This window comes from Schistocerca americana, chromosome 1 (assembly GCF_021461395.2).
Source record: "Schistocerca americana isolate TAMUIC-IGC-003095 chromosome 1, iqSchAmer2.1, whole genome shotgun sequence".
Classification (NCBI taxonomy): Eukaryota; Metazoa; Arthropoda; class Insecta; order Orthoptera; family Acrididae; genus Schistocerca; species Schistocerca americana.
Genome location: NC_060119.1, coordinates 532892826 through 532919018, shown reverse-complemented (window position 1 = coordinate 532919018; position 26193 = coordinate 532892826). Strand labels below are relative to the sequence as shown.

The window sequence follows — 26193 nt, the reverse complement described above, 5'->3', positions numbered from 1 at the left end:
CTTGTAACTTTAGTGCCTCAAACTTATTTGCCGGCAATACTAAATTGTGGGCTCTGGCCAGTATGACATCGTGTACAGAAGGTCAAATGCTGGAGTGGAGTAGGCTTACCGGAAAACTGTGCGCAGTGCACCTGTCGGAATGTCACAAGCGACAACCCTACTGCGTGTCTCCGCCGAATTTGTTCCCCTAACTCGCTGCTGCGACTGCATTCCATTCCCATTAGCGCAGCCATCATCAGCCGCCGGCGCATTCACAACCGCTCGGACTGAGGAAGCGGAACTGGGTGCTTGTCACAGTGCGATGCTCGTGTGAAGCTGCGGCTTCCGCCGGCTGGCTCAAAACAGGCCTCCTCCCCCATACAGGGAATTCGTGCTCGTCATGCTGGCGACCGTGGCGGCGCTGGCTGTGCTCCCGGCGCTGCTCGGGCTGCTGCCACTGCCGGCGGCAGCGACCATCGTCCATCTGCTGGAGTGGAAGTTCGCGGACATCGCCAGGGAGTGCGAGCAGTTCCTTCCGCATTGGGGCTACACTGCTGTGCAGGTGCGTCACGCGGACAGCCGTTCGTACGCACGTTTTCCGCTGCGCCAACAACTCAAAAGTAGTGTCCGAGTCCAAGCTGGCACTCGCTGCTGTGGCTGACGCGAGTGACTATAAATGATTCTGACTATTCCACTGCTCCCAGCATAGCCCGTACGGGGTCTCAGTTTAAACTGTTTTTATACTACAAATTATTACATCGAACCAATTGAATTAAGTTCACTGCAATGAAATATACACTACTGGCCATTAAAATTGCTACACCAAGAAGAAATGCACATGATAACGGGTATTCATTGGACAAATATATTATACTAGAACTGACATGTGATCACATTTTCACGCAATTTGGGTGCATAGATCGTGAGAAATAAGCACCCAGAACAACCACTTCTGACCGTAATAACGGCCTTGATACGCCTGGGCATTGAGTCAAACAGAGCTTGGATGGCGTGTACAAGTACAGCTGCCCATGCAGCTTCAACGCGATACCACAGTTCATCAAGAGCAGTGACTGGCGTATTGTGACGAGCCAGTTGCTCGGCCACCATTGACCAGACGTTTTCAATTGGTGAGAGACCTGGAGAATGTTCTGGCCGGGACAACAGTCGAACATTTTCTGTACCCAGAAAGGCACGTACAGGACCTGCAACATGCGGTCGTGCATTATTCTGCTGAAATGCAGGGTTTCGCAGGGATCGAATGAAGGGTAGAGCCACGGGTCGTAACACATCTGAAATGTAACGTCCACTGTTCAAAGTGCCATCAATGCGAACAAGAGGTGACCGCGACGTGTAACCAATGGCGCCACATACCATCACGCCGGGTGAACCACCGGTATGGCGATGACGAATACACGCTTCCAATGTACGTTCACCGCGATGTCGCCAAACACGGATGCGACCATCGTGATGCTGTACACAGAACCTGGATTCATCCGAAAAAATGACGTTTTGCCTTACGCGCACCCAGGTTCGTCGTTGAGTACAACATTGCAGGCGATCCTGTCTGTGATGCAGCGTCTAGGGTAACCGCAGCCATGGTCTCCGAGCTGATAGTCCATGCTGCTGCAAACATCGTCGAACTGTTCGTACAGATGTGTTGCAAACGTCCCCGTCTGCTGACTCAGGGATCGGGACGTGGCTGCACGATCCGTTACAGCCATGCGGATAAGATGCCTGTCATCTCTACTGCTAGTGATACGAGGCCGTTGGGATCCAGCACGGCGTTCCGTATTACCCTCCTGAACCCACCAATTCCATATTCTGCTAACAGTCATTGGATCTCGACCAACGCGAGCAGCAATGTCGCTATACGATAAACCGCAATCGGAATAGGCTACAATCCGACCTTTATCGAAGTCGGAAACCTGATGGTACGCATTTCTCCTCCTTACACAAGGTTCAAAATGGTTCAAATGGCTCTGAGCACTATGGGACTTAACATCTTAGGTCATCAGTCCCCTAGAACTTAGAACTACTTAAACCTAACTAACCTAAGGACATCACACAACACCCAGCCATCACGAGGCAGAGAAAATCCCTGACCCCGCCGGGAATCGAACCCGGGAACCCGGGCGTGGGAAGCGAGAACACTACCGCACGACCACGAGATGCGGGCCCTTACACAAGGCATCACAGTAACGTTTCACCATCAACGCCGGTCAACTGTTGTTTGTGTATGAGAAATCGGTTGGAAAGTTTCCTCATATCAGCACGTTGTAGGTGTCGCCACCGGCGCCAACGTTGTGTGAATGCTCTGAAAAGCTAATCATTTGCATATCACAGCATCTTCTTCCTGTCGGTTAAATTTCGCGTTTGTAGCACGTCCTCTTCGTGCTGTAGCAATTTTAACGGCCAATAGTGTATGTACTCAATTGGGATGAAATCAATGAAGAGACAAAGACATGAACGGAAGCGAAAACCGCTCAGAAATGCTGAACCTGGCATGCGGTGGATGAATGAATTTCTGCAACCGAGCCCACATTTTCTGCTTATCGCGAACAGTCACCTCAACCATGAGGGAATACGAGTTCTGAGGATGCCTTCGAACCTGACTCTACATCTACATTCTGCAAGAATGTTCATGGCGGACGGCATTTTGAATATAACCTCAGTCCACCTCCTTTTTATGTTCCAGTAGCGAATGTTACGGGGCAAGATTGATTGTTGGTAAGATTCTTCGTGTGCTCGGAACACTAATTTACCTTCATTCTCATTACGCGGGATATACAGTGGAAGTAATACAGGGTGACTCAAAAGTCCGTTAACAAAAAAATGTTCAAATGTGTGTGAAATCTTGTGGGACTTGACTGCTAAGGTCAACAGTCCCTAAGCTTACACACTACTTAACTTAAATTATCCTAAGGAAACACACACACACCCATGCCCGGGGGAGGAGTCGAACCTCCGCCGGGATCAGCCGCACAGCCCATGACTGCAGCGCCCTAGACCGCTCGGCTAATCCCGCGCGGCTGTAGTCCAACACCCGGCCACTATCACACCCGGTTTTCGCGCAAATCTGGATTTGCACAATTCCACCAACTGGACAAATGGAGTTCCACAATGAAACCCCTTTCAAACTCTGGTAACGCTATCTGACATGAGTACGTAGCATCTTCATGTCAGTCACAGTGATCACTCAGCATCTGACGTTGTTCATGGCCCTTATATTCCCCCAACAGCGCTAGTACCAGCACTAAACACGAGCAGTAATAATGCACTTCAGTGGTCGTTTTACCAGCCAGAGAGGATTTTAACCTTAACCGTTTACATTCCCGCCGACGATGTGTACGTGTATGAAGCTACATTGATATCCGACCATGTGTTCTGGGTGCTTCGCTTTCTTTGTTAAGCAACATAGAATGCTCTGCAAAACATAAGGACGAGGCAGATAAAGTAATATAACTTATTAACAACTCGGTAGAAATGAATGAAACTGAGACAGCAAGTTGCCAGATGTCTCCCAGTCGTTCACAGAACGTTGGACGTTATTTGGCGTGAGGTCAGCGCGACTATAGCCCCAAAACTTCGAGTCTGTTGAAGGAACGGGAAAAGACAGTGGGTGTCAGATGGTTCAAATGGCTCTAATCGCTATGGGACTTAACATCTGAGATAATCAGTCCCCTAGTCTTAGAACTACTTAAACCTAACCAACCTAAGGACATCACACACAACCATGCCCGAGGCAGGATTCGAACTTGCTCCCGTAGCAGGCGCGCGGTTGCGGACTGAAGCGCCTAGAATTTCTCAGTCACAACGGCCGGCAGTGGGTGTCAATCATCGAGCGGTTGTGGCGCAGTTCTTCATTTCATCGCCTGGAGACAACATCTGGATGACTTCACATGGGGAAGCATCATCGGGAAACTGTACGAAAGACGAAGTTAACGATTGTAGCCCTGGAGTTTGGGATTGCTCACAGCATTGTTGCATTTGCATGGAGGTGGGAGAGGGGGGAGGGAGGGTGGGCGTTCCACTGGCACTGATACCCGAAGGACAGGAGGTAGTCGACCACAGTCAACTACAGCAGCAGATGAGGGCTACGTTGTATAATAGGCAAGAAGTGACCCACGTCAAACGGCGGGTCCAATTGCAACCGCGTTTAACGGGACCGCAACCAACCTCACGCTCCACGCTCCACATTGGCACAGCGACTGCATGGAGGTGTTTCTTTGCCGAAAGACCAGTGCACTGTGTTCCCCTGACATACGCACATCGGCGGCAACGTTCGCGATGGTGCCAAGAGCACAGGTAGTGGACCAACGAGAATTGAGTTCACGTGCTGTTCTCCGGTGAGTGCACTTTCAGTCTGAGTAGCGATTCTGGACGTAGCCACATATGGCGAGAGGTGGAAACAAGTTATGCACGCAGTAACATTGTGGAACGTGACCGGTTTGGTGGTCTAGGTGTTACATAGTACGGAGGCATGATGCTGCATGGGAGTACTGACCTCAAAATATTTGAACATGGTACACTCACCGATCAAATTAACTGACACTGCACTCCCTCCCCATGTGCGTGTTTCAGTAGTGCATTGGGCCGTTTAGTTTTCATGGATAACAATACGTGACAGCATCGAACTGTGCAAGTGTAGGACGCCTTGCAACGAGAGGATATTCGGCGAATGGACTGGCCTGCGCGTTCCCCAGACTTGAAGTCCATCGAGAAGGTGAGGAACGCTTTGGGGAGATGTAGAATTTTGGAACACGTATTATGTTCGAGTATAATGACGTTTCTGGAGACTAGAAATCTACTCTGCAGGAATCAGCATGGGTTTCGAAAAAGACGATCGTGTGAAACCCAGCTCGCGCTATTCGTCCACGATACTCAGAGGGCCATAGACACGGGTTCCCAGGTAGATGCCGTGTTTCTTGACTTCCGCAAGGCGTTCGATACAGTTCCCCACAATCGCTTAATGAACAAAGTAAAAGCATATGGACTATCAGACCAATTGTGTGATTGGATTGAAGAGTTCCTAGATAACAGAACGCAGCACGTCATTCTCAATGGAGAGAAGTCTTCCGAAGTAAGAGCGATTTCAGGTGTGGCGCAGGGGAGGGTCGTAGGACCGTTGCTATTCACAATATACATAAATGACCTTGTGGATGACATCGGAAGTTCACTGAGGCTTTTTGCGGATGATGGTGTGGTATATCGAGAGGTTGTAACAATGGAAAATTGTACTGAAATGCAGGAGGATCTGCAACGAATTGACGCATGATGCATGGAATGGCAATTGAATATCAATGTGGACAAGTCTAATGTACTAATACATAGAAAGAAAGATCCTTTATCATTTAGCTACAATATAGCAGGTCAGCAAGTGGAAGCAGTTAATTCCATAAATTATCTGGGAGTAGGCATTAGGAGTGATTTAAAATGGAATGACCATATAAAATTTATCGTCGGTAAAGCAGATGCCAGACTGAGTTTCATTGGAAGAATCCTAAGGAAATGCAGTCCGAAAACAAAGGAAGTAGGTTACAGTACACTTGTTCGCCCACTGTTTGAATACTGCTCACCGGTGTGGGATCTGTACCAGATAGGGTTGATAGAAGAGATAAAGAAGATCCAACGGAGAGCAGCGTGCTTCGTTGCAGGATCATTTAGTAGTCGCAAAGCGATGCGGAGATGACAGATAAACTCCAAAGACTCTGCAGGAGAGACGCTCAGTAGCTCGGTACGGGCTTTTGTTGAAGTTTCGAGAACATTCTTTCACCGAAGAGTCAAGCTGTATGTTGCTCCCTCCTATGTATATCTCGCGAAGAGACCATGTGGATAAAATCAGAGAGATTAGCGCCCACACAGAGGCATACCGACAATCTTTCTTTCCACGAACAATACGAGAGTGGAATAGAAGGGAGAACCGATAGAGGTACTCAATGTACCCTCCGCCACACACCTTCAGGTGGCTTGAGGAGTATGGATGTAGATGTAGATGTATTGCAGTACCTCCATCCAGCAATTGCCAACCGCGCTAGTGTAAGAAATCCTTACCAACCTTGTGGCGTGTAGGGAGCACGTTGCAGAGCATGCATTGCCCTTCATGGTGATCACACAGTGTTAGGAACTGTGTCCCGCCTACTGTAATGTGCGGAGGACAATAATAGAGGGTGACTGTAATTAAACTTTCAAACCCCTGTAGAAATAACACCACTGGTCAGAATGACGTCAAATTGCAACGGAATGTTATCAGAGGAGGGGTAAAACGTACGGCAGAAGAAAAATAAATAGTTACAAAATGTAGCAATAGACGGCGCTGTAAGCATCATAATTTAATAGTGGTCGACTGCAAATGGCAAATGAATCATACAACAGTGCCTAAGGTGTACGTTAGACGTTAAACAAACTGTGCTGCTCAGTGTGCATAGGTGTACAGGTGCGATACTGTTAGTTACGTAAGCCCATCTACCACGGCAAGGTCATATCACATTGGATGAGAAAAATCGGTTTTTAATTGTCCTGAGGCCAAAAACCGCATAAAAAGCATGAATCAAAATCAAATCGGATTATTAATTTCAGTGTGACTGGTGCAAAACATGTTCAATATGCTGTCCACCGTTATCTGCAACAAGTTGATATCGAGAAACAGCATGCTCCATAAGTGATCGAAGTGTTTCCAGGGTCACGTTCAGAATGCGTTGCGCAATATGTGCCTTCAGTGCAGCCAAGTTTGCAGTCGGAACACTGAACACAACATCCTTCAGATAGCCCCACAGCCAGAAGTCATACGGATTAACCGCGGGAGGTGGTGCAGTGGTTAGCACACTGGACTTGCATTCGGGAGGACGACGGTTCAATCCCCCGTTCGGCCATCCTGATCCACTTTTTCCGTGAGTTCCCTAAATCGCTTCAGGCAAATGTTGGGATGGTACCTTTGAAAGGGCACGGCCGACTTCCTTCCCCATCCTCCCGTAATCCAGTGAGACAGATGACCGCGCTGTTTGGTCTCTTCCCCAAACAACCCAGCCCACACGGGTTAAGATCAGGTGATCGGGACGGCCAGGCTGTAGAGATACGGCGGCTGATAATTCTAGCATTATCGAAATGGCGCTTCAGTAGCTGCTTAACGGGATTTGCAATGAGTGGAGGTGCGCCATTTTGCATAAAAATGATCCCATCCACACATCCACGCTGTTGGAGAGCTGAAATGACGTGGTTGCGCAAAAGACACTCATTAGCGCTTACCAGTGACGGTACAGGTAACAGGACCGGAAGCACCTGTCTCTTAAAAAAAATGGTAATATGATAAATGATGCCATAAACCTGCACCACGTAGTGACCTTTTCAGGATGAAGGGGCACTGGTTGATTTGTGTGGATTTTCCATTGCCCATATACGACAATTATGTGTAATGACATATCCTGTCAGATGCAAGCAGGCTTCATCTGTCCACAAAATCTTCCAAATGGCTCAAATGGCTCTGAGCACTATGGGACTCAACTGCTGTGGTCATAAGTCCCCTAGAACTTAGAACTACTTAAACCTAACTAACCTAAGGACATCACACACATCCATGCCCGAGGCAGGATTCGAACCTGCGACCGTTGTGGTCGTGCGGTTCCAGACTGTAGCGCCTTTAACCGCTCGGCCACTCCGGCCGGCACAAAATCTTCCACAGCCAATCATTGTCCACTTCCACGCGAGCAAGAAATTCTAAAGCAAATGTGTCTGTTGCTGGCAGGTCAACAGGAAGTAACTCGTGCACGTGAGTAACTTCGAAGGGATAGCAAAGAGGAATGTTTTGTAGGATTTTACGGAACTTGCTCATGGGCGTGTCCAATGTTCGGGCAGTTCTCCATGCACTACGGGTTTGCACACCACCACTCGTCTCCTCCTGCATCGCTGTGACCACTGCTTCCGCTGACATCGAATCAATTAGTTTCCTCTCTCTACCAGGTTGCACACCAAAAGAACCTATCTTTTCGAAATTACGAATAATCTTCTTCAGACCCACAGCAGCCGTCTAACTAATGTTTTTTTTTTCAAACCCCTCAGTGCCCGAAACTTCTGTAGAGCAACGTCTGCACAGTAATCATTCTTGTAAGACAGTTTTACAAGCAGAGCGTGATCCTGCATTGAGACAGTCATGGCGAACGTCGCAGACGTGAAAGGAGGAAAAGCCGTGTACCCGGTGTGTTTATACCAACTTCAATGGGTCGAGTGTCCTTCCCCGGTTGCTGAGTGGAAGCCGGCACGGTAGCTCAGCGTGTTCGGTCAGAGGGTTACGCACCCTCTGTAATAAAGAAAGCTGAGTTAACCGATCATCAACGAACTTAAACAGCTGTCTTACGACGTCCGCCCTGAGCAGACGCAATGAAGAAAAGCGAACAAAATGAGATAAAAAAAAAGTGGTCAGCGCGACAGGATGTCAATCTTAAGGGCCCAAGTTCGATTCCCAGCTGGGTCGGACATTTTCTCCGCTCAGGGACTGGGTGTTGTGTTGTCCTAATCATCATCATTTCATCCCCATAGACGCGGAAGTCGCCGAAGTGGCGTCAAATCGAAAGACTTGCAGCCGGCGAACGGTCTACCTGACAGGAGGTCCTAGTCACACGACATTTCTATTTCCAATGGGTCTGGCGCATGACAGGTGTTTTCAGTTACGTAATCTGACACATGCATTGATCAATTTTCACACTATTTTTTTATTCTGCCATACGTTTTTCCCCTTCTCCGGTAATATTCCGTTGCAATTTGACGTCATTCTGACCAGTGGCGTTATTTCTACAGCGTTTTGAAAGTTTAACTTTAATTATAATCACCCTGTAAATCGCGGTAACTGCAGCAGTGTAATTACTGTCTTTGAATAAAATTGTCATTTCTTATCATCTTATTCCGTATTTCTTTCTGTTACGTTCTGTACTGTAGCGTACTGTACTGTAGCGTAGTGTACTGCAGCAGTTCTTTCTATGTGTGGTCCAAATTTCATGTGTCTATCTTACATGGCAGTGACACGTCTTGTGAAAATTACTTAAGGTTTGGACGTCAGTGTATATGATTGTGTCCTTAGCACAATCTTGCGGTGTGCCTGCTGTTATGTTTGTCTGTTCCGTCGCACTGTGTCCATGAGAGTGCAATGTGGAAATGTATCGAATGCCTTTTTGGGTACCAATGAGAACGGCTTCAACCCGGGCTCCAGTGCCTGCTGCCTTTGAGCCTCCCGGTCTAACACAGCAAGCTGGGTTCTTATGACCGTTGTTTGTGGGATCCATGTTCATTCCTGCAGAGAATTTTTTGATTTCCAGAAAGGTCATAATACCCGAACATAAATCGTGTTTTAAAATTCTACAAGAGACTGGCGACAGCAATATACACGGATGAGCAAAGCATGATAGCCACATGATTAGCAAAGTGTTGGTCCACTTTTGGAGCGCATGGATTCATAAGTCGTTGTTAGGTTTTCAGAGGTACGTGGTACCATTTAATACACACAGGCCGATCAGCTATCGTAAAATACGGACCACTGGTTTGAGGACGCGAGCTAGAGCTCGATAGTACTCCATATTTGTTCAATCGGGTTTAGATTCGTGGAATTTGGTGGCCAAGACATCAAGGTGAGGTCACTATCATGCTCTTCGAGCCACCCTCGCCTTGTGAAGTGGACAGCTATATTGCTGAAATGTATGCAGTCTGGGAAGAGAAGACGTGGAGCATAAAATGTATGCAGGTGGTTCGCAATAATGTTGGCGTAGTCCACATATTATGTCATGATGCCTACGATTACTATTAGAGATTCTATGGAGACACAAGAGAATGTCCCCTGCAGCATAACATTCGCTTCGTATGCCTGGTGCTTGTTTCGAGGAGCCGTTCGCCAGAATGACAGTGTTTCCTGACACAAACACCTTCCTTGTGTAGCAAGAAATGCGATTCAGCCGACCAAGCAACGCGTTTACATTAATCCAATGTCCAGTCTCGATGATCCCGCACCCTTTACAATCGTAACTGACGATGTCGCTGGAACAATAGGGAAACACATTGGGGTCGGGTTCCGTAGCACTGGATGTTTAACAGTTGGTGCTGAACTGTATCCTCCGAAACGCTGGTGACTGCACCTGCACTGTATTCTGTCGTCAGATCTCCCACACATTTCCTTACAGAGCGGACAAGCTTCCGATCTCCACGTTCTTTGCTACGGTCGCAGGTTCGAATCCTGCCTTGGGCATGGATGTGATGTCCTTAGGTTAGTTAGGTTTAAGTAGTTCTAAGTTCTAGGGGACTGATGACCTCAGATGTTAAGTCCCATAGTGCTCAGAGCCATTTGAACCATTTTTTTCCACGTTCTTTGACGAGGTATGGACATCCAACGTCGCCTGCTCTTGGTTTCGCAGTTGTTCATTTTCCATCGATGCCGACGACGTTAGCACGCGGACAGCGGATCCGCTTCACCGTTTCCTAGGTGCTCGTTCCCAGGCGACAGTCTTACTTTTGCCAATTTCTCCTACGTCAATAGATTTCTACATTTTCGGCCCGTATCGTCTCTAAAATAATTCCCTATCCGTCTCTGCTCCACTTGTATACTTCCCTTGCCGCGCCACGTGCACTTTACGTCAACAGGAGGCATCCAGTTTCGCCGTGGACCTTGGTCATAGCGTTTTGGCTCATCAGTGTAGAACTATAGTTGTGTGCGTCTATTCGACGATCCTTGTTTTATTGTCCCTGGCGTTTTTTCCTCTACTTCCGTACACTACCACCAGAAGCCGTCCACCGGGGGAAACTTATTTCGCGAAATATGAAGCATAGAGTTTGGCAGAAAGTTATTCTTTGACACTGAAAGCTAGAGTCGGCCCTGGAAGTGAGCCATGCTCATGTTGCTTACATGTTTAAGGCCACTGCTCGCGGTAAGCGGGGGAGACGGTTTCGAATCCCTCTGTAGTTCAGGTTTTCATTTATTACGATGTATTCATTTGTAATTATCTGACATAATCGCCATGGAGAAAGCGATCTGTAACTTGAATACTCTAAATTTTTTATTCCTTATTTGCCCACATCACAATGTTGAAAGCAGTGATTATTAGTTTCAGCAGCTTAAACTATCATCTTCAGAGCAGCACATAAGCGTGCATAAAGCGAATAGTCAAGACACTTCACTTAATACCCTCAAGGAAATGTCAAGTTACAATCGTATTTACAATATACGCATGTGAAACATACGTGCAGATATCGTTATAGCGCCGACTGGAGTGGCCGTGCGGTTCTAAGCGCTACAGTCTGGAGTCGAGAGACCGCTACGGTCGCAGGTTCGAATCCTGCCTCGGGCATGGATGTGTGTGATGTCCTTAGGTTAGTTAGGTTTAAGTAGTTCTAAGTTCTAGGCGACTGATGTCCTCAGAAGTTAAGTCGCATAGAGCTCAGAGCCATTTGAACCATTTTTATCGTTATAGCAATGCGAATAACATAAGGTAAGTCATCATGTCTGTCACAGTGTAGTCAAAGCAGCAAACAGATTTAGACGACGGAGCTTGTAATTACAGAAATTATTAAAGCATTCGCTGTAAATTCTGACTATGTGCTATTAACTAACATTTTATGGGTTCCGGAGCAAAGTGACGTCACATAAAACACTGCTTGACAAAAAGCGTGTGAAGTATCCGGAAGGGCAGGAAGCAAAAAAATGAAACTTCGTGGGTTGAGAGGGTATGTGATATCTTTTCGATGATTACAAAATCGAGTCCAATTTACGAAGGACTTGGAAGTATGAGCCCACTTATGAATATGACGTTACATTCCCTTTGACTAGGATGTATGCAGCGATTCGGGTGGGAAGGGTGCCATTGCATCCTCTCTTGAAGCAAGCTGGCCCACAGCTGTTGCAACTGGTCCTTGGTATGCTGGCTACTGGCACTGAGCTGGAGTTGACGTCCGAGCTGGTCCCATAAGTGTTCTGTCGGGGACGGATATGAGGATCTTACTACCTTCAGGAATATTTAATCATCACGCAGGCAGTCCATAGAGGTATGTGCCATGTGTGGACGTGCATTTTCCTTTTAAAAAATGACACCACGATATTATCGCATGAGTGCTAACACGTGATGATGCAGGATGTCACCGACGTACCGTTGCACCGTCAGAGTTTCCTCACTCACTACCAGCGGTGAGCTGATGTCGAACCCGGTCGCTGCCCACACGATGACGCCACGAGTAACACCGCTGTGCCGATCCAAAACATCGGAAGAATGAGACCCATCGTAATTTTGAGACTTTTCTGAGACGAATAAAGCACTTGGAGAAGTCTCAATAGCTGTCCAGAGTAGTCTACTCACAAAGAAAGAGAATCGAGTTAAATTAAAATCACATTTCCAATCACAGGATCATATAACCTTGACTGATATTTACGGGTTTATAAATCAATTAATTAAACACCCAATGTAATTAATCAGTCAATTTACGCATTAAAATCAATTTTCCATTGCCAACTGAAAATTCCCTTGGTTCGCCTGAGCAGAGGGCTATCGAATGGTGGGGCAAAGTAATTTTCGTGATCGCCAGTCATTAATTCAGAAAATATACAAGACAGGGAAAAATATATAGACAGTTCCAGAACCGTTTAACCCACGTTTGTGTGAAATCTTACGGGACTTAACTGCTAAGGTCATCAGTCCCTAAGCTTACACACTTCTTAACCTAAATTATCCTAAGGATAAATAGACACACCCATCCCCGAGGGAGGACTCGAACCTCCGCCGGGACCAGCCGCACAGTCCACGGCTGCAGCGCCACAGACCGCTCGGCTAATCCTGCGCGACTTACACCCATCTCTACATCTGCATAGATACTCCGTAAGCCCCCTTACGGTGCGTGGCGGAGGGTACCCTGTGCCACTACTAGTCATTCCTTTTACTGTTCGACTCGCAAATAGAGCCAGGGAAAAACGACTGTCTAATTTCCTCCGTATGTGCCCTAATTTCTTGTATCTTATCTTTGGGGTCCTTACGCACAATGTGTGTTGGCGTCAGTAGAATATTTTGGCAATCAGCTTAAAATGACGGTTCTCTAAATTTCTTCAATAGCGTTTCTCGAAAAGAACGTCGCCTTCCCTCCAGGGATTCCCTCTTGAGTTCCCGAAGCATCTCCGTAACAGTTACGTGTTGTTCGAACCTACCGGTAAGAAATCTAGCAGCCCGCCTCTCAATTGCTTCGACGTCGTCCTTCAATCCGACCTGGTAAGGATCCCAAACACTCGAGCAGTACTCAAGAAAAGGTCACACCAGCGTCCATTACATGTCCTCCTTTACAGTGGAACCACCCTTTCTAAAATTCTGCCAATAAACCGAAGTCGACCGTTCACCTTCCCTACTACGGTCCTCACATGCTCGTTCCATCTCGTATTGCTTTGCAACGTTATGTCCAGCTATTTAAACGACTTGACTGTGTCAAGCAGGGCACTAGTAATACTGTATCCGAACGTTACATATTTGGTCTTCCTACTCATACGCATTAACTTACATTTTTCCACCATCCATCACACCAACTATAAATTTTGGCTAAGTGGTGTTGTATCGTCGTACTGTCATTCAACTTCGACGCCTTACCGTACACCACAGTATCACCAGCAAACCACCGCAGATTGTTGCCCACCCCCTTCCGCCAAATCATTTATGTATGTACAGGACAACTGCGGTCCTATCACACTTCTCTTGGGCACCCCTGACCATATCTTTGTCTCTGTTCAACACTCGCCGTCGAGGACAACATACTGGATTCTGTTAGTTAAGAATATTTCGAGCCACATATCTGCGAACTTATTCCATACGCTCGTAACTTCGTTAACAGCCTGCAGTAGGGCACCGTGTCAAATGCTTTAAGGAAATCTAGAAATATGTCTGTTGGCTATCATCCACAGTTCGCAGTATGTCACGTGACAAAAGGGCAATCTGAGTTTCGCACGAGCGATGCTTTCCCACCATTCTGATTCGTGCACATGAGCTTCTCAGTCTCAAGGAAGTTTAGTACACTCCTGGAAATGGAAAAAAGAACACATTGACACCGGTGTGTCAGACCCACCATACTTGCTCCGGACACTGCGAGAGGGCTGTACAAGCAATGATCACACGCACGGCACAGCGGACACACAAGGAACCGCGGTGTTGGCCGTCGAATGGCGCTAGCTGCGCAGCATTTGTGCACCGCCACCGTCAGTGTCAGCCAGTTTGCCGTGGCATACGGAGCTCCATCGCAGTCTTTAACACTGGTAGCATGCCGCGACAGCGTGGACGTGAACCGTATGTGCAGTTGACGGACTTTGAGCGAGAGCGTATAGTGGGCATGCGGGAGGCCAGGTGGACGTGCCGCCGAATTGCTCAACACGTAGGGCGTGAGGTCTCCACAGTACATCGATGTTGTCGCCAGTGGTCGGTGGAAGGTGCACGTGCCCGTCGACCTGGGACCGGACCGCAGCGACGCACGGATGCACGCCAAGACCGTAGGATCCTACGCAGTGCCGTAGGGGACCGCACCGCCACTTCCCAGCAAATTAGGGACACTGTTGCTGCTGGGATATCGGCGAGGACCATTCGCAACCGTCTCCATGAAGCTGGGCTACGGTCCTGCACACCGTTAGGCCGTCTTCCACTCACGCCCCAACATCGTGCAGCCCGCCTCCAGTGGTGTCGCGACAGGCGTGAATGGAGGGACGAATGGAGACGTGTCGTCTTCAGCGATGAGAGTCGCTTCTGCCTTGGTGCCAATGATGGTCGTATGCGTGTTTGGCGCCGTGCAGGTGAGCGCCACAATCAGGACTGCATACGACCGAGGCACACAGGGCCAATAACCGGCATCATGGTGTGGGGAGCGATCTCCTACACTGGCCGTACACCACTGGTGATCGTCGAGGGGACACTGAATAGTGCACGGTACATCCAAACCGTCATCGAACCCATCGTTCTACCATTCCTAGACCGGCAAGGGAACTTGCTGTTCCAACAGGACAATGCACGTCCGCATGTATCCCGTGCCACCCAACGTGCTCTAGAAGGTGTATGTCAACTACCCTGGCCAGCAAGATCTCCGGATCTGTCCCCCATTGAGCATGTTTGGGACTGGATGAAGCGTCGTCTCACGCGGTCTGCACGTCCAGCACGAACGCTGGTCCAACTGAGGCGCCAGGTGGAAATGGCATGGCAAGCCGTTCCACAGGACTACATACAGCATCTCTACGATCGTCTCCATGGGAGAATAGCAGCCTGCATTGCTGCGAAAGGTGGATATACGCTGTACTAGTGCCGACATTGTGCATGCTCTGTTGCCTGTGTCTATGTGCCTGTGGTTCTGTCAGTGTGATCATGTGATGTATCTGACCCCAGGAATGTGTCAATAAAGTTTCCCCTTCCTGGGACAATGAATTCACGGTGTTCTTATTTCAATTTCCAGGAGTGTATATTCGAACTGAGAATATATTCAAGGGTTCTGCAGCGAACAGAAGTTAAGGATATTGATCTGTAATTTGCGGGTTAATTCATCTACCCTTCTATTAGAACGGAGTCACCTGCGTTTTCTCTCTCTCTCTCTCTCTCTCTTTTTGTTTTAAGTCGCTTTGGGCTTTGTGCTGGGCGAAAGATTCATGACAAATGCAAGACAGGTAAGGTACCCATGCCGTAGCCACGTTGACTCGTAAGGAGACTAGGCTGAAATGGGCGTAATTAATGATAGATCTGTACATGGTGTCTCATACCTGTAGGATACAAATAAGATGGTAAGGAATCCTAAACTGCATACAGATAAGGAAGTAATTGTTTAATATTCAGCTTTTTATTTTGTTAATTGGCATGCTGAATTCAGTATTGACGGGAAACTGCCGGTCGTAATTACAACCACCTTACGGGCACGAAATCCAACGTGGAGTTCCTAGGCTATCTCTCGTATTCCTTTGAGGTCAAAACTGGCGTGCAACATCATGATGATCTGTCTCCGTTGTTTTTTAGCTGCGTTTTCGAAAATACCCTCCGAACTTGACGAACAAAACTTAAAAATACGCTAACATCCCACCGAGAATGGGAACCAGTAGTCTGTTTAGCCTAGCTATAATCACTAACACCACCATTGTGTCAAATGTCATAAAACCCGCTAAGATCCAAATCAGCCTGCCGCAGGAAATCGCCAAACAAAAGGGCTTACAGAGTTATCTGTACAAAACAAAAGTAAAGACCTGTATCAGAGATGCGATACCACGGCTCCATAAAGAATATGGAGATATTAGCAAAACAGAAACATTTAAGTACGTTTGCACAAAGAAGTACATCAAGAACGAATAGGCCTTCACGTCTACCAAATACCAAAAACTAAACAGACAATATCTTTCTCAGAACATCAGGATAAACCATTATTCTATCAAATATCAAAAGTTATCTCAATAGACAGTATCTTTCTCAGAACATCAGGATAAACCATTATACAATATTTCTGAGGCCAGTGTTCTTGTACGCTGCCGGAACCTGTTTACGAATGGCGATAAATGACCTTGGACAGCTGGAAAAGAAAGAGCGCAAAATTGTTAGAGAAATATTAGCGTACAATTAGAAGAACAGCGTTCCTAAAGAAAAAAACGAACTGTAAAGTAGCAAAAATGCACAGAAATATCCGCAAAAGAGGGACACGATTTTATGATAAGCTGAAACGGACGGGCGGAACATCCTGACTGAAAAGGCATTCAAGCACCAAAGAAACTCTCCAATCATTAGAAATCAGGTTCGTAGAGCTTTTGACAGAGATCTCTTCAGCAAAAAGTTAGCGACAAAAGATAAAATCGAGGCGGTCAATCTAAAACAAGATCCAGTGTCTCCAGAACAGAGCAGTACGAACAAACCTACTCCAAAAAGAAATGAATTCGGGCACAGGAGAAAGCGTATGTCACTGCCAAATGCAACGTGGCTAGATGGACCCACTCGGCACCAAGGAATAAGTAAGTAAATGATAATCAAAGTATTGTACCTGAAACTGCCTGACAGATTAAAACTGTGTGCTAGACCGGGGCTCGAACCCGGGACTTTTGCCTTTCGTGGGCAAGTGCTCTACCAATTATTTTTTCCGTTCTGTCAACTTGTTTCTTCGTAATTTGGTCTATGCGGATGTCGTATGATATCCCTTCAATGTCACCGCTGACAACTTCAGCTTTTTATTGCCCGCGAGAGGCAAAGGACTTGGTTTCGCGTCTCAGTTCAGCACACAGTTTTAACCTGCCAGGAACTTTCATATCAGGGCCACTCCGCTGCCTAGTGAAAATTCATTCTGGAAACGTAAAGCACTTAATGAGTGCTATAGATGTATATAGAGTACCTCAAACATTTAGTGCCAATAAGTGGTGGTATAAAATCGTATACTGTTGATTTTGAGTTGAAGAACTAATTGACGTGAACAGATATTTATTTTTTAACTGACATAGACGGTTTATATCATATAGCAACAACTGCAGCTCATAATAACTACTCGAAGTAATGTCCGCTTGTCTAAATGTTATCAATCCAGCAACGCACAATATGTTGCTGCGCTCTATCCAATACCCAGTGCTCTCCTGCACAATATGACACACGTACAGGAATCTACCAGTCAGTTCCTGCTCTGCTTACACTGGGTCTCAATAACCAACGACTTCATGAAACCCCACAGGTAAAATCCACCGTAGGCACATCACACAGGACTGTGTATTGTCTTTCAAGGTAGCGCCTCCGACAGTGATACAGAAACATCAGCAGTTCATGTGAACTTGCCTCAATCACATCCTAGTATTGTCTAAAATACACACATTAAAAAAAGTTGGGCATCACTCCGGTTTCCAGAACTCCTGAAGGTAGACGTTGACTGTGGATATTGTATCACGGACACAGTCGCTTTGACTTTTCAGAGATGTCACTAAACCCGCCCAAAGATGTAAACAATCATGCATGAGCAGCGCCTATTAGACGGATGGGGTCCGACAGCCGATCAGTTCCCGTCATTCCACCAGGAAGGACGTGTACATGGCTCGTGTTGTCTGCAGCTCAACCATGCCTAGATGGCCAATACCGCGGTTCGATCGCGTCCACATTGTTACTTTGTGCCAGGAAAAGCTCTCAACAAGGGAAGTGTCTAGGTGTCTCGGGGTGAACCAAAGCGATGTTGTTCGTACATGGAGGAGATGCAGAGAGACAAAAACTGTCAATTACATGACTCCCTCAGGCCGCCCAACGGCTACCATGGAGGAGATGCAGAGAGACAAAAACTGTCAATTACATGACTCCCTCAGGCCGCCCAACGGCTACCACTGCAGTGGATGACCACTGCCTACGGATTATGGCTCGGAGTAACCCTGACAGCAATGCCACCATGTTGAATAATGCATTTCGTGCAGTCACAGGACGTCGTGTCACGAGTTTAACTGTGCGCAAGAAGCTGCATGATGCGCAACTTCACTCCCGACGTCCATGGAGAGGTCCATCTTTGCAACCACGACACCATGCAGCACGGTACAGATGGGCCCAGCAACATGCAGAATGGTCCGCTCAGGATTGGCATCACTTTCTCTGCACCGATGAGTCTCGCATATACCTTCAACCAGACAAATGTCAGGGACGTGTTTGGAGGCAACCCGGTCAGGCTAAACGCCTTAGACACACTGTCCAGCGAGCGCAGCAAGGTGGAGGTTCCCTGCTGTTTTGGGGTGGCATTATGTCGGGCCGACGTACGCCGCTGGTGGTCATGGAAGGCGTCGTAACGCCTGTACGATACGTGAATGCCATCCTCCGACCGATAGTGAAACCATATCGGCAGCGTATTGGCGAGGCATTCGTCTTCACGGACCATAATTCGCGCCCCATCGTGGACGTCTTGTGAATGACTTCCCTAAAGATAACTACATTGTCCTACTAGAGTGGCCAGCATGTTCTCCAGACATGAACCGTATCGAACATGCCTGGGACAGATTGAAAAGGGCTGTTTATGGACGACGTGACCCACCAACCACTCTGAGGGATCTACGCCGAATCGCCGAATCGCCGTTGAGGAGTGGAACAAACTGGACCAACAGTGCCTTGATGAACTTGTGGATAGCATGCGACGACGAATACAGGCATGCATCAATGCAAGAGGACGTGCTACTGGGTATTGGAGGTACCGGTGTGTAGAGCAATCTGGACCATCACCTCTGAAGATCTCGCTGTATGATGGTACAACATGCCATGTATGGCTTTTATGAGCAATAAAAAGGGCGGAAATGATGTTTATGTTCATCTCTATTCCAATTTTCTGTACAGGTTCCGGAACTCTCGGAACTGAAGTGATCCAAAACTTTTTTTGATGTTTGTATTTATTCCAAGTACTGGTCCTTTCCTCAAAATACTCAATTTAGAGCCGTTTACAGTCTGTATAATTTTGAGACTTTAGATCTCAAATACACTACTGGCCATTAAAATTGCTACACCACGAAGATGACGTGCTACAGATGCGAAATTTAACCGACAGGAAGAAGATGCTGTGATATGCAAATGATTAGCTTTTCAGAGCATTCACACAAGCTTGGCGCCGGTGGCGACACCTACAACGTGCTGACAGGAGGAAAGTTTCCAACCGATTTCTCATACACAAACAGCAGTTGACCGGCGTTGCCTGGTGAAACGTTGTTGTGATGTCCCGTGTAAGGAGGAGAAGTGCGTACCATCACGTTTCCGACTTTGATAAAGGTCGGATCGTAGCCTATCGCGATTGCGGTTTATCGTATCGCGACATTGCTGCTCGCGTTAGTCGAGATCCAATGACTGTTAGCAGAATATGGAATCGGTGGGTTCAGGAGGGTAATACGGAACGCCGTGCTTGATCCCAACGGTCTCGTATCACTAGCAGTCGAGATGACAGGCATCTTATCCGCATGGCTGTAACGGATCGTGCAGCCACGTCTCGATCCCTGAGTCAACATATGGGAACGTTTGCAAGACAACAACCATCTGCACGAACAGTTCGACGACGCTTGCAGCAGCATGGAGTATCAGCTCGGAGACCATGGCTGCGGTTACCCTTGACGCTGCATCACAGACAGGAGCGCCGGCCGAAGTGGCCGTGCGGTTAAAGGCGCTGCAGTCTGGAACCGCAAGACCACTACGGTCGCAGGTTCGAATCCTGCCTTGGGCATGGATGTTTGTGATGTCCTTAGGTTAGTTAGGTTTAACTAGTTCTAAGTTCTAGGGGACTAATGACCTCAGCAGTTGAGTCCCATAGTGCTCAGAGCCATTTGAACCATTTTTTTGAACAGACAGGAGCGCCTGCGATGGTGTACTCAACGACAAACCTGGGTTCACAATGGCAAAACGTCATTTTTTCGGATGAATCCAGTTTCTGTTTACAGCATCATGACGGTCGCATCCGTGTTTGGCGACATCGCGGTGAACGCACATTGGAAGCGTGTATCCGTCCTCACCATACTGGCGTGTCGCCCGACGTGATGGCATGGGGTGCCATCGGTTACACGTCTCGCTCACCTCTTGTTCGCATTGACGGCACTTTGAACAGTGGACATTACATTTCAGGTGTGTTACGACCCGTGGCTCTACCGTTCATTCGATCCTTGCGAAACCCTACATTTCAGCAGGATAATGCGCGACCGCACGTTGTAGGTCCTGTACGGGCCTTTCTGGATACAGAAAATGTTCGACTGTTCCCCGAGGCAGCACATTCTCCAGATCTCTCACAAATTGAAAACGCCTGGTCAATGGTGGCCGAGGAACTGGCTCGTCACAATACGCCAATCACTACTCTTGATGAACTGTGGTATCGTGTTGAAGCTGCATGGGCAGCTGTACCTTTAACAGCCATCCAAGCTCTTGTTTGACTCAATGCCCAGGCGTATCAAGGCCGTTATTACGGCCAGAGGTGGTTGTTCTGGGTACTGATTTCTCAGGATCTATGCACCCAAATTGCGTGAAAATGTAATCACATGTCAGTTCTAGCATAGTATATTTGTCCAATGAATACCCGTTTATCATGTGCATTTCTTCTTTGTGTAGCTATTTCATTGGCCAGTAGTGTATAAGGTGATAAACGAGTGGCGTTCAATAAGTAACTCAACACATTTTTTTTCTGAGAGAAGGTTGGTTTTATTCCGGATTCCAATACATCGTATTATTACCCCCTCTTTCGCCTACAAAACCCTGTTTTTCAACACAATGTCCGTGCAACGTCACGGCCTTGTGCCATCTTACTAGGAGAGCCTGTATGTCCGAATGGTTCCACTCTACTGGTCGACGTCTGAGCCAACGTCATGCTGCATCAATAACCTTCCCGTCATCCACGTACAGCTTATTGCGGGATCCAATAACCTTCCCGTCATCCACGTACAGCTTATTGCGGGATCCAATTCCGCACAGATGGTCCTTCGTTGCTCTTGGGGTCTTCTGTTAGGCAGTGAGGAACCCAGCGGGCACACACCTTCGATTACACCAACTGGTGGACGAGCGTGGTAGCACCACCAACAGAGACGTTCAATTGTGCAGCGAGGTGTTCATTGATCACATCTAATGAGAGTGTCCGCACGTTCCAACACTGCATGACCTTGCGCGACCTTGTAGTTATGATCACATACACCTCGCCCAACGAGTCACCGTGCTTTTGTTCACTGTCGGGTCTCCGTAGACATTCTGCAAGCGCCTACAAATATCTACGATGCGCTGGTATTTTACGCCAAAAGAAACTCAGTGACAGCCCACTGCTTGGAACCTGCCTCCATTACCGACGCCATTTTGAAGGGTACGTGTAGTACGTGTAGTGCCTCCTCCTATCGGAGCTTCATGAAACTATAGGGGCTGGAACTAGAATATTCCATGGTGGCCCACAACAAATTCCAAATTTTATCAGCTGAAACAGGCCGAGAAAAAAATGTTGTCTTACTTATCGAACGCACCCCATATTGAATATCATCCCCTAAATAACTGGCACGCACTGAATGCATCTAATTAAGTAAATTACGCAAATGTAGTAATTAATAATACGTACAGTACATGACACACATACACTGATGAGCCAGAACATTATGACGATCTGCTTAATTATTTGTTTGTCCGTTTTTGGAACGAAATACATCACTGATCATGTGTATCAGGGATCCGACAGTTTGTTGGTAGAATTGTGGCATTAGACGTCTACTCGCAGACGGTGTAATTCGGATAAATAACAGGCCGTTGATCTGCGTACGCGGTGATGGTGCCCCATAGTGTCAAAGGTGGGTTCCATAGGATTTATATGAGGCGAATCTGGTGTTCGAGACATCAGAAGAGTTCGCTACAATACTACTCAAACCACTGTAGCACGGTTCTGGCTCCGTGACATGGTCCATTGTACTGCTGAAAAATGATTTCGCCGTCGAGGAAGACATCAAGCATGAAGGGATGCAGGTGGCTCACAGCTGTCAGCATCTTCGATTACTACCACAGGTACCATAAAAGCGCAGGAGAATTTATCCCATAGCTTAATACTGCTCCCACCAGGCTCTGAGCACTATGGGACTTAACTTCTGAGGTCATCAGCCTCCTAGAACTTAGAACTACTTCAACCTAACTAACATAAGGACATCACACACATACATGCCCGAGGCAGAATTCGAACCTGTGACCGTAGCGGTCGCGCGGTTCCAGACTGTAGCGCCTAGAACCGCTCGGCCACCCCGGCCGGGTGCTCCCACCAGCCTGCTTCCTTGGCGCACTGTACGTTTCGAGCCGTCGTTCACCTCGATGACGGCGTTTGTGGAGACGACTATCGAACTAGTGTAGAAAAAATGTTATTCACCCGAAGAGACGACAAGTTTCTATTGATCGACGGTCGAATCCCAATGGCCCCGTGCCCACTGCAATCGCAATTGACGATGTCATTGGGTCATCATGTGAACACGTAGGGTGGCCTGCTGCGGAGCTACGTGTTCAACAATGTACAATGAAGGGTGTGCTCTGAAACGTACGTGCACCATCATAGGCAGAGATGCCAGAGATACCCTCCTGTTCTACTTTGCAAAGCAGGTAAGCTTCCGAACCCCAACTTCTGTGAAGAAGACGTTCAACCATTTAGGGCCTAATGGTAATTTCAGTGCCCTGCTACGTCTTCACACGAATGTGCACGATTTTAGCACGTGAACATTCGACCAGCTTCGCCGGTTTTGAGATACTCGTTCACAGGCACTGCGTAATGATAACGCGGGCTTTGTCAAAGTCGCTTATCTCAGTGGATTTCCCACTTGCATCCCCTATCTTCGTTAGGGTGACACCCAGTCCGTATCTGCTCCGCTTACATCCAGTGCTTTTTTTACCGCCTCACGTGCCCGCTAGGTCACCCGGTGGCATCCAACGTCGCGGTGGGCGGTGCTCATAATCTTTTGGCTCATCAGTGTACGTCTCACAGGCAGCAAGTGACAACAAAATTGGTCGTAACCTCCTCCAGCTGCAGTATATTAGTTCTACAAGGCCAGTCCAGTCGCAAGTAGCAGGCTTTAACGTCCTATGCTATGATCAATAGCTTGAAACGTTCTCCTGTCGGTGATGATTTCTGGAAATCATTCCCGATACAAACACCGAGCCGTGGGTCCGTTATCGTATACTAATCCACGCAACTACCGATTCTGCAATTGAGTATGCTTCCATTGCGTTGTACCAGAAAGCAAGGTCGTCATTGGCATTGTTAAACAGCGACATATTAGACAGTTACGTTTTAGCCGAGTCCGTAATTATTATTTAAACAGTTGGCGCTGCACGTAAGTATGGCAGTGAATACAGTAACATGTCTAGAGAAGCAATGACGTGAAACACATGTCAACATTACTCTTGCGAAAAAGGATATAAAAAACTGGCGGCAAACGTAAGAACTACAACTTTACCATATGTAACGAAGACGGTAGTCAGATCACTCCATGTCACCTAGAGTTTCTTGTAGTATACTGCTGCGTTCTTTTCCGAATCGTTCCTCATTATTAACGTACCATGAAGAGATGTAGAAATTCTGTATGAGAGGAAGCGTCCCCAGAACCATGTCCACATGACGTATTTTCTTCCATACGTTGGAATGTGTCCTGGAAGCTTTGTTAAACCCCTTAAGGTACACTGATATTTGTTTATCGCATTTCTTCCGGGCACGATCCCACCATCCCACCCAGTTAACGTCAGTTAGTGGTGGAATAAACATGTACGGCACTATACTACTGGTCCCCTCTTTGTTCGTCTTTCGCACGGTTATTCATTCATGTGACAACTCTTAAAGATTCTTACATAAAACAAGCTTTATTAACAGTCTACAGCCGCCCGCGGTGGCCGAGCGGTTCTAGGTGCTTCAGTCCGGAACCGCGCGACTGCTATGTCGCAGGTTCGAATCCTGCCTCGGGCATGGATGTGTGTGATGCCCTTAGGTTACTTAGGTTTAAGTAGTTCTAAGTTCTAGGGGACTGATGACCTCAGATGTTAAGTCCCATAGTGCTCAGAGCCATTTGAACCATTTTTGAACAGTCTACATCTTCGTTCTTTATGTCTACGTATTTATTTATCAACGTAGTGACCCTGCCAACAAACACGTTTCTCCCAACAAGAGACCAGTTTGTTGATACGGTCACTGTAGAACGTTTTACTTTGTTGACGGACCCACCTCAGCTGTGCTTGCATCGCTTCATCACTATCAAAGGGAAGCCCTCAAAGGTGTTCTCTAAGTTTTGCAAACAGATGAAAATCGGATCGAGCCAAGTGGGGCGTGTAGAGAGGATGATGGATGGCAGTGAACCCAAGGTGTCGGATTGTAGCAGATATCGCAGCACTGACATGTGATCTGTTCTCACACACCGACAAAGTTACGTTGCGCACCGCCATATTACACGCTACGACTAAGGAGTCCTACACCGGCAGAGGGTTGCAACTTCAGTCAGCGAAGCGGGAAAGTCGAGAGAGTAATATGCAAGTCATGTAATACTTACACTGAGATTAAGAACAGAATTTAAAAAATCAGATGCATTACTTTTCAGTACGCCCACATACGTTGCTCAAGTACAGTGTGCTTGTGAAGCGTCAAGAAATTGAAGCTCAAGTGTTACAACCAAGCACTTTTTACGTATCTACTGTAGCTAAATCCAACGGGTTAGATTGTGTACATTATGAGACTAATAAATCGCAATTCACTAACAACTCGACCACGTCTATTATCAGTATGAAGTGGTCTCAACCCATTCCACCAACGGGGTAGACAATTGCCTTCTATTGATGCTCCAAAAGCAATTCTTCCAAGCAGGTATAGCCGAGCGTGACTTCACTGTATATAAATCGCACCACCGATACTCCCACAGCGCCCACTACTCTCCAGCAACGCTGCACATCACATTCACATGGCGCTATGTCGTTACTGCAAAAGTTACTGTGCTGCGTCAGCTGGAACGACAATAAGAAGCGGATGCTGCCACATGCATTGTAGAAGATTGATGGAGCGTGGGATTCGAACAGTAGTGAGATGTAACGCACGTGGACGTAAGTAAATGGAAGACCAGAAATTTCCGTCCAGATCATTTCACTTCATGGCTACTATTTGGCACGAGGGCTTTTTCTCCAACTAATTTTATCTAGTGATTTTTTCCATTAATTTTAGATCTGTTATCTTGAAACACTAAACAGATCGTGCATATTCAATAACCGGGATACGAATCACTGAGGTGACAAAAATCATGGGATAGTGAGATGCAAATATACAGATGACGATAGTATTGCATACGCAAGGTATGAAAGGGCACTGCATTGATGGAACTGTCGTTTGTACTCTTGTGATTCATATGAAAAGGTTACCAAAGTGCTTATGGGCGCATGACGGGAATTAACAGACTTTGAACGCGAATTAATAGTTGTTGCAAGACGGATGGGACATTCTATTTCGGAAAGTGTTAGGGAATTCAATATTCCGAGATCCACAGAGTCAAGAGCGTGCCGAGAATACCAAACGTCAGGCATTACCTCGCACTGCAGAGAACGCCTCCACTGAACGACCGAGAGTAACAGCGCTTGCGTACATTTGTCAGTGCTAACAGAAAAGCAACAATGCGTTAATAACGGCAGAAATCAATGGGGGACGTACGACGAACATATCCGTGCGGCGAAATTTGGCGTTAATGGGCTGAGGCAGCAGACGAGTGACGTGAGTGCCTTTGCCAACAACACGACCTAGCCTGTAGCGCCTCTCCTGGGTTCG

At 47.2% G+C, this 26193-nt stretch overlaps 1 protein-coding gene across 1 annotated transcript in view; it reads left to right on the top strand.

Annotated features, from left to right (window-relative positions):
• Nucleotides 1–379: 379 nt before the first annotated feature.
• Nucleotides 380–26193, top strand: part of LOC124624621 (alpha-amylase-like) — a 126723-nt gene continuing 100909 nt past the window's right edge. The window contains exon 1 of the mRNA XM_047149118.1: nucleotides 380–541. Coding sequence (XP_047005074.1) covers nucleotides 380–541 — 162 coding nt within the window. The remainder of the gene's footprint in view (nucleotides 542–26193) is intronic.